The sequence below is a fragment of the Bufo bufo genome, chromosome 6 (assembly GCF_905171765.1).
Source record: "Bufo bufo chromosome 6, aBufBuf1.1, whole genome shotgun sequence".
NCBI classification, from domain to species: domain Eukaryota; kingdom Metazoa; phylum Chordata; class Amphibia; order Anura; family Bufonidae; genus Bufo; species Bufo bufo.
This window is the reverse complement of record NC_053394.1, coordinates 206,217,697-206,227,873: the sequence shown is the minus strand read 5'-3', so window position 1 is coordinate 206,227,873 and position 10,177 is coordinate 206,217,697. Positions and strand designations below refer to the sequence as shown.

General features: G+C 46.8%; 1 protein-coding gene across 1 annotated transcript in view; it reads right to left on the bottom strand.

Moving 5' to 3' along the window:
• Positions 1–402: 402 nt before the first annotated feature.
• Positions 403–10,177, bottom strand: part of DUSP29 (dual specificity phosphatase 29) — a 118,900-nt gene continuing 109,125 nt past the window's right edge. The window contains exon 4 of the mRNA XM_040437671.1: positions 403–827. Coding sequence (XP_040293605.1) covers positions 592–827 — 236 coding nt within the window. The 3' untranslated portion in view covers positions 403–591. The remainder of the gene's footprint in view (positions 828–10,177) is intronic.

The following is a 10,177-nucleotide window of genomic DNA, read 5'->3' as shown; positions in this document are numbered from 1 at the left end:
TTGCAACTTAAAAAAAAAAATCTGGAGTGAAACTCCTTAACATAGGTAATCACACCCACTTTCCAACCCATATTTCCAAACCTGAGTGAGCAGTGTAAGAATACAAAAAGTCACAAACTTTTTTGAGCAAGTGAGCCTAAAAGGTCACAAAAGCCCCATTTAGCAACTTTTTGAAGCGAGAATTCTGGAGAGAAGACATGATAAATCAGGACCATGGTGTCTAGACTATATTGCTTTAAAGGTAATGTAGACCTATGCGGGCAATTTTTTGTTATTATTATTATTATTGCATTGTACTCATTTCGAGCTACAATTAATTTTTTCAATTGGTCTTTATTAAATATATGACATCCTTTTTTCTGTACAGAGCTGACATGCTCAGGTGTACATAGCCTTTAAAGTTGAACCAGAGTGACAAAAGAGAAAAGGAACTATAGCCAAATCCGTAGATGAGGGTACTAGAGGTCACAAGCTGAATGACAGAAGCAGATTTTTACAGCACAAGATCAAAGCAGAAACTAAGCTGAAGTTGTGGTGTATGAGATTTCCATCACAAATTGTATTCTTGGTTAGTTCCCTGTTTTATCACCGTCATTCATTCTTGTCAAAACCATTTTCAGCATCCCGTGCAGCTCGCCTCTCTAAGGCCAGTTGAATGTCTAGCTGCCGTAACTGCTTGAGAAAACCCCGGTTAGGAAGTATACAACGATGTTTAAGGACTTGTGCAATTGCATCAACAACTGTCATTTTTTCATAAATCATCAGGTAAGCCAGAACGAGAGAGGCAGAGCGGCTCCGACCCATAGCACAGTGGACTAAAACTTTACCTGCATAAAAAGAAAAACATTGCTTTATCAAGTGTTTATTATATAGATGTGTTTCAAATTTTACCAATTTTTAACAATGAAATATAAATGTTGAATGAGCTACAGATACCATCTAATAACAACTTTTGGTAGGCTTAGTTGGAGACAGATTTTAAAAGGGTTGTGTCACGTCAACAAATGGCATTTATCATGTAGGCAGAGTTAATACCAAGCACTTACTAACATATTGTGATTGTCCATATTGCCTCCTTTGCTGGCTTGATTTATTTGATTATCGTTTCAAGGGGTTATGACTAGGGATGAGCAAACCGTATAGTTCGGGTTCGTACCGAATTTTGGGGTGTCCGTGACATGGACCCGAACATTTTTGTAAAAGTCCGGGTTCGGCGCTTTCTTTTGGCGCTTTTTGAAAGGCTGCAAAGCAGCCAATCAACAAGCGTCATACTACTTGCCCCAAGAGGCCATCACAGCCATGCCTACTATTGGCATGGCTGTGATTGGCCAGTGCAGCATGTGACCCAGCCTCTATTTAAGCTGGAGTCACGTAGCGCCGCACGTCACTCTGCTATGATCAGTGTAGGGAGAGGTTGCAGCTGCTGTTAGGGCGAGATTAGACAGTGATTAACTCTGCAAAAACACTTAATTCAGTGATCGATCTACAGCTGTGGATCATTGAACTGATGCTATTTAATTGCTCACTGTTTTTAGGCTGCCCAGAGCGTTTTTATGTCACTTTTTTCTTGGGTGATCGGCGGCCATTTTGTGTCTTGTGGTGCGCCAGCACAAGCTGCCACCAAGTCCATTTAACCATCAATAGTGTGGTTATTTTTTTGCTATATCCTACTGTACATCAGGGGCTTGGCTGTGCTTGCTATTTTATTGAGGGGTAAAATACAATTGGCCAAAATAGCAGTACCCTAAATCTGGTGTTTCAGCTGTGGCTAGCCAATTGTAATACTTTCTGCTGTCTGCCGAAGCACAGTTTTTGTTCTGGGTTGAATACAATTCCCAAATTAGCAATCCCCTAAATATTTTGTTTCTGCTGTATCAGGCCAAGTTTAAATTGATCCATAAAAGGGTATATTAGATTTAAGGTGCGGATAGTGTCATCCTCAATAACTTCACACGCTACCGTGCATTTCCAAGTTTAAATAATTCTGTCCGTAAACGTATACCTGTCACCCAGCGCCTAAATAATAGGCCTAAAATTTTTATTCAGCTAAATCTGTGTTTATTGCTGAGGCTGGTCAATTTATTTAGTGTCTGCCAAAGCACAGTTTTTGTTCTGGGTTGAATACAATTCCCAACTTAGCAATTCCCTAAATCAGTGGTTTCTGCTGTATCAGGCCAACTTTAAAGGGACACTGACAGGCCAAATCAGCATATATAGTTAGATATATGACATTACAGGTCTTATACAGTCTTTTAAAAGCATATAAGTATCCCCCCTGTCCACCTTATAAAGAGCGAAATATAAAGTTTTATAACCTGCTTGTCCGGTCACCAATCTGCCCAAGGGGCGGCGTTTCATGTGAAAATGCGCACAGCCAGCCTTCCCAACTGCCGTTCTGAAGCCCCGCCCAGCTCATCAATATTCACTTCGCTGGGCGGCGGCTAGAACTCTCCCCAGTCCCGATCCTGCGCATGGGCAATTCAATTGTCTATAATTAACCCCTTTGACGATGTGAGTGAGCAGCGCTCTGAAGCGCTGCTCTGAACAGTGCATGGCTGAGGCTGCAGCTGCCTCGAAGACGCAGGCAGGCTGTGTGTGTACGCAGGCGCGATCTAACCATGGCGGGGCGCAGGCGCAGAAGATTGGGCATGAACGATGCCCGGACAATTGAATTGCCCATGCGCAGGATCGGGACTGGGGAGAGTTCTAGCCGCCGCCCAGCGAAGTGAATATTGATGAGCTGGGCGGGGCTTCAGAACGGCAGTTGGGAAGGCTGGCTGGGCGCATTTTCACATGAAACGCCGCCCCTTGGGCAGATTGGTGACCGGACAAGCAGGTTATAAAACTTTATATTTCGCTCTTTATAAGGTGGACAGGGGGGATACTTATATGCTTTTAAAAGACTGTATAAGACCTGCAATGTCATATATCTAACCATATATGCTGATTTGACCTGTCAGTGTCCCTTTAAATCTATCCATAAAAGGGTATATTAGATTGAAGGTGTGGATAGGGTCATCCTCAATAACTTCACACGCTACCTTGCATTTCCAAGTTTAATTCTGTCCGTAAAAGGGATACCTGTCATCCAGCGCCTAAATACTAGGCCTACAATTTATATTCAGCTAAATCTGTCGTTACTGTTGTGCCTGTATTAGTGTAATACAGTACCTAAATAGATAGCCAGATAGTGTTAGGTGCCTGTAAAAAAAGGCCTGAATTTGAATTCAATACATTGGGCCAAATAATTTTTTTCTTATTGTGGTGAACGGTAACAATGAGGAAAACATCTAGTAAGGGATGCGGACGCGGACATGGTCGTGGTGGTGTTAGTGGACCCTCTGGTGCTGGGAGAGGACGTGGCCGTTCTGCCACAGCCACACGTCCTAGTGAACCAACTACCTCAGGTCCCAGTAGCCAGCAGAATTTACAGCAATATTTGGTGGGGCCCAATGCCTGTCTAAGGATGGTAAGGCCTGAGCAGGTACAGGCATTAGTCAATTGGGTGGCCGACAGTGGATCCAGCACGTTCACATTATCTCCCACCCAGTCTTCTGCAGAAAGCGCACAGATGGCGCATGAAAACCAAGCCCATCAGTCTGTCACATCACCCCCATGCATATCAGGGAAACTGTCTGAGCCTCAAGTTATGCAGTAGTCTCTTATGCTGTTTAAAGACTCTGCTGGCAGGGTTTCCCAAGGGCATCCACCTAGCCCTTCCCCAGGGGTGGAAGAGATAGAATGCACTAACGCACAACCACTTATGTTTCCTAATGATGAGGACATGGGAATACCACCTCAGCACGTCTCTGATGATGACGAAACACAGGTGCCAACTGCTGCGTCTTTCTGCAGTGTGCAGACTGAACAGGAGGTCAGGGAGGAAGACTGGGTGGAAGACGATGCAGGGGACGATGAGGTCCTAGACCCCACATGGAATGAAGGTCGTGCCACTGACTTTCAGAATTCGGAGGAAGAGGCAGTGGTGAGACCGAGCCAACAGCGTAGCAAAAGAGGGAACAGTGGGCAAAAGCAGAACACCTGCCGCCAAGAGAGTCCGTCTGCTACTGGCCACCGCCATCTGGGACCCAGCACCCCAAAGGCAGCTTCAAGAAGTTCCCTGGCGTGGCAGTTCTTCAAACAATGTGCTGACGACAAGACCCGAGTGGTTTGCAAGCTGTGCCATCAGAGCCTGAAGTGAGGCATTAACGTTCTGAACCTTAGCACAATCTGCATGACCAGGCACCTGCATGCAAAGCATGAACTGCAGTGGAGTAAAAACCTTAAAAACAAGGAACTCACTCAGGCTCCCCCTGCTACCTCTTCTGCTGCTGCCGCCTCGGCCTCTTCCTCCGCCTCTGGAGAAACGTTGGCAACTGCCGCCCAGCAAACATGGGATGTACCACCAACACCACCACCTGCGTCACCAAGCATCTCAACCATGTCACACGGCAGCGTTCAGCTCTCCATCTCACAAACATTTGAGAGAAAGCGTAAATTCCCACCTAGCTGGTGGACACAGACAGCTTCAAACAGCTCATGTCGCTTGCTGTCCCACAGTATGTTGTTCCCAGCCGCCACTACTTCTCCAAGAGAGCCGTGCCTTCCCTGCACAACCAAGTATCCGATAAAATCAAGTGTGCACTGCGGAACGCCATCTGTGGCAAGGTCCACCTAACCACAGATACGTGGACCAGTAAGTACGGCCAGGGACGCTATATCTCCCTAACTGCACACTGGGTAATTGTAGTGGCGGCTGGGCCCCAGGCGAAGAGCTGTTTGGCGCACGTCTTTCTGCCGCCAAGGATCGCCGGGCAACATTCTTTGCCTCCTGTTGCCTCCTCCTCCTACTCGGCTTCCTCCTCCTCTTCTCCCACCTGCTCATCCAGTCAGCCACACACCTTCACCACCAACTTCAGCACAGCCCGGGGTAAACGTCAGCAGGCCATTCTGAAACTCATATGTTTGGGGGACAGGCCCCACACCGCACAGGAGTTGTGGCGGGGTATAGAACAACAGACCGACGAGTGGTTGCTGCCAGTGAGCCTCAAGCCCGGCCTGGTGGTGTGCGATAATGGGCGAAATCTCGTTGCAGCTCTGGGACTAGCCGGATTGACGCACATCCCTTGCCTGGCGCATGCGCTGAATTTGGTGGTGCAGAAGTTCATTCACAACTACCCCGACATGTCAGAGCTGCTGCATAAAGTGCGGGCCATCTGTGCGTTCTCATCCTGCCACTGCTCGCCTGTCTGCGCTACAGCGTAACTTCGGCCTTCCCGCTTACCGCCTCATGTGCGACGTGCCCACCAGGTGGAACTCCACCTTGCACATGCTGGACAGACTGTGCGAGCAGCAGCAGGCCATAGTGGAGTTTCAGCTGCAGCACGCACGGGTCAGTCGCACTGCGGAACAGCACCACTTCACCACCAATGACTGGGCCTCCATGCGAGACCTGTGTGCCCTGTTGCGCTGTTTCGAGTACTCCACCAACATGGCCAGTGGCGATGACGCCGTTATCAGCGTTACAATACCACTTCTATGTCTCCTTGAGAAAACACTTAGGGCGATGATGGAAGAGGAGGTGGCCCAGGAGGAGGAGGAGGAGGAGGAAGAGGGGTCATTTTTAGCACTTTCAGGCCAGTCTCTTCGAAGTGACTCAGAGGGAGGTTTTTTGCAACACCAGAGGCCAGGTACAAATGTGGCCAGACAGGGCCCACTACTGGAGGACGAGGATGAGGAGGAGGTGGAGGAGGAGGAGGATGAAGCATGTTCACAGCGGGGTGGCACCCAACGCAGCTCGGGCCCATCACTGGTGCGTGGCTGGGGGGAAACGCAGGACGATGACGATACGCCTCCCACAGAGGACAACTTGTCCTTACCTCTGGGCAGCCTGGAACACATGAGCGACTACATGCTGCAGTGCCTGCGCAACAACAGCAGAGTTGCCCACATTTTAACGTGAGCGGACTACTGGGTTGCCACCCTGCTGGATCCCCGGTACAAAGACAATGTGCCCACCTTACTTCCTGCACTGGAGCGTGATAGGAAGATGCGCGAGTACAAGCGCACGTTGGTAGACGCGCTACTGAGAGCATTCCCAAATGTCACAGGGGAACAAGTGGAAGCCCAAGGCGAAGGCAGAGGAGGAGCAAGAGGTCGCCAATGCAGCTGTGTCACGGCCAGCTCCTCTGAGGGCAGGGTTAGCATGGCAGAGATGTGGAAAAGTTTTGTCAACACGCCACAGCTAACTGCACCACCACCTGATACGGAACGTGTTAGCAGGAGGCAACATTTCACTAACATGGTGGAACAGTACTTGTGCACACCCCTCCACGTACTGACTGATGGTTCGGCCCCATTCAACTTCTGGGTCTCCAAATTGTCCACGTGGCCAGAGCTAGCCTTTTATGCCTTGGAGGTGCTAGCCTGCCCGGCGGCCAGCGTTTTGTCTGAACGTGTATTCAGCATGGCAGGGGGCGTCATTACAGACAAACGCAGCCGCCTGTCTACAGCCAATGTGGACAAGCTGACGTTCATAAAAATGAACCAGGCATGGATCCCACATGACTAGTCCATCCCTTGTGCAGATTAGATATTAACTACCTCCCCTTAACCCTATATTATTGTACTCCAGGGCACTTCCTCATTCAATCCTATTTTTTATTTCATTTTACCATTATATTGCGGGGCAACCCAAAGTTGAATGAACCTCTCCTCTGTCTGGGTGCCGGGGCCTAAAAATATCTGACAGTGGCCTGTTCCAGTGTTGGGTGACGTGAAGCATGATTCTCTGCTATGGTTCCTCTCTCCTTTGTCTGGGTGCCGGGGCCTAAATATCTGACAATGGACTGTTCCAGTTTTGGGTGACGTGAAGCATGATTCTCTGCTATGACATGAAGCCTGAATCTCTGCTATGGGACCTCTCTCCTCTGTCTGGGTGCCGGGGCCTAAATATATGACAATGGACTGTTCCAGTTTTTGCTGACGTGAAGCCTGATTCTCTGCTATGACATGAAGACTGATTCTCTGCTGACATGAAGCCTGAATCTCTGTTATTGGACCTCTCTCCTCTGTCTGGGTGCCGGGGCCTAAATATATGACAATGGACTATTCCAGTTTTGGCTGACGTGAAGCCTGATTCTCTGCTATGACATGAAGACTGATTCTCTGCTGACATGAAGCCTGAATCTCTGTTATGGGACCTCTCTCCTCTGTCTGGGTGCCGGGGCCTAAATATATGACAATGGACTATTCCAGTTTTGGCTGACGTGAAGCCTGATTCTCTGCTATGACATGAAGACTGATTCTCTGCTGACATGAAGCCTGAATCTCTGTTATGGGACCTCTCTCCTCTGTCTGGGTGCCGGGGCCTAAATATATGACAATGGACTGTTCCAGTTTTGGCTGACGTGAAGCCTGATTCTCTGCTATGACATGAAGACTGATTCTCTGCTGACATGAAGCCTGAATCACTGTTATTGGACCTCTCTCCTCTGTCTGGGTGCCGGGGCCTAAATATATGACAATGGACTGTTCCAGTTTTGGCTGAGGTGAAGTCTGATTCTCTGCTATGACATGAAGACTGATTCTCTGCTGACATGAAGCCTGATTCTCTGCTATGGGACCTCTTTCCAATTGATATTGGTTAATTTTTATTTATTTTATTTTTATTTTTATTCATTTCCCTATCCACATTTGTTTGCAGGGGATTTAACTACATTTTGCTGTCTTTTGCAGCCCTCTAGCGCTTTCCTGGGCTGTTTTACAGCCTTTTTAGTGCCGAAAAGTTCGGGTCCCCATTGACTTCAATGGGGTTCGGGTTCAATGTCCGAACCCGAACATTTCCGGGAAGTTCGGCCGAACTTCTCGAACCCGAACATCCAGGTGTTCGCTCAACTCTAGTTATGACCACTGCTGTAATCCAGCAGCAGTGGCTGTGCTTGCACATTGTGGTGGCCGGGACCATGGGAGCACAAATGCACAGCAGCTCCAGTCCCAGAACCTCATATCTGTACTGCAACAGTGGCCGTAACTCTTAGAAACAAGCAGTGTACAGATGTAGCAGGGTTAGCACTCAAACTCTTAACTCAAATTTCTTAAATTATCGTGTTATCTTGAAATAAAAGTCATTGAAAAGCAATTGAAGGTGTTTGCTTAGTTTAGATAACACATCTCAGAAATCTCAGAAAGCATGACTGTTAACTCTACTACATCGGGGTATAATGCTATGGAAAAAATGAACCAAGCCAGCAAAGGAGTCAATATTGACAGCCACAATACATTGATAAGTGAATTGTAATAACTTTGTCTACATGATAAATGCCATTTTTTAAGTCAGACAACCCCTTTAACACCAGTACTGTGGCTTAATTTCAGCGCAAAGTGTTACACTAGTCCCCACACTCTTCCTGTGCAGCCATGCCCTCCCGTGTTGGGCTAGCACAGAGAATTTCTCTAAACCGAGATGCACCAAATTGTTACATATTTTGGTGGAATTTATGCCAATATCTAGGTATATTCACATTAGTAAATGTAGGCCATGATCTTTGACGAATCTCACAATGTAGTAAATAAAATTTTAGGAAATTCTATTCATACAATGCACTTAGAAAAAAAAGGTGTGCTTGTAAAAACAGAAGAAATATGCCACACTTCTTTACAGAAGCACAACTGCTTATTTTCTTGCCTGTAAAGTGCAGTGCTGGCCATTGATTTAAATCCTCTTGTGTAGGCCCTGTTTTGGTTGATGGGCTTTGAAGGCATAGATAGGACGATTATCAAATGGTATGTTGTCTTCCTGGCACTCGTATTCGACATATCGCGGATTGCGTTGATAGATTACTGGGAAGTGTATAAACCGTATTTAGTAGAGGTCTATGGTAGATGGACTTACCAATGAATAAACTCAGTGGTCTCTATACTGTATATGATGAACTGAGTATGCCTTATTGTTGAAAGTTAAAATGTAACTTTTATTCCTTTCTAATAAAATAGATGAGACACTAAATACCGTGAATAACTGCACTATTTAGAGGGTGAGCAAGGGATATGGTTACATATATGGCCTGATTAGGTTCCTTATGTAGAGGGGGGCCGCCTAATACTGAATGATGGGGGTAACTCTCTCCCTAAGCACTTTCACTGCATCAACTAGTCTGTGGGCAGGGAATCCCTCAATGGCTGTGATCGGAGCACCCGCCCTGAGAAGGGCGACCCCCAGCCTCTGGAACCTCGGGCCTGTGCTAAAGTACCCTACACGCTTACCTCCCTAGTAGATCTGTTCCATCATCCGACGCGTTTCTCCAAATGAAGATTGGCTCTTCAGGGACATGGATATGCTTGTATCGCAGAGCACTATAGGCAGTGGCAGCGCTTCTGCTTGTATACACGGCAGTGGCAAAGTGTTCACTTACTGGTGTCTTTTTCATTGCGCTAGGCTCCACCTATCAGCTTAGCCAGCCAATAGGCCTTGTAGGTGTGCCGCACACAGACTACTCCCACTAAACTACCAGCCAATTCCCCACGGAGACGCGCAGTCACAAGGTGCCGCCTACTACAGGGCCGGACTCGCTACGCTCCGCTACTTGCCGGAAGTGACGTGGTCAATGGGAGTACATTGTTACTATGGGGACCTTTCTCTGCGTCCCCGGCTGATTCAATACTGAGCAAGTCTTTGATTACGATCGCATCGTATCAATGTCGTTTTTACTCTGCACAGCATAGAGTATTCTAGCAGGCTAGAACAAGCCCGTATTACATTAACCCTGTCTGTCCCGGTAGCAAAAACAGTTACACAAGAGCAAAAACAGGGTATGTTAATGACTCTATATTATATATTCTAGCCAATGGCTCATTATTACTATTCATCGGCATCATTAAAAAAAAAAAAAAAACAGCAAAACAGGTACAGTACTATTCAGTATAGGCAAACATATTTTTGTACTGATAATATGTATATATCACAGAACCCAGTTTTTGTAATTCCATAGTGTCTTGATACATATTAGGGATCTGACCCCAGATGAATACATAGGAGAAAGCGAGATGGGAGGGGCGGAAATTAGAGTATATTTCTTACAGATGCTCTACTTTTACTTTTTGGTGGAATATTTACAAAAAAGGTTTATACAACAAATATTCATTTAAACCATTTGGTGTCATGGAGTTCAGTCTGTAT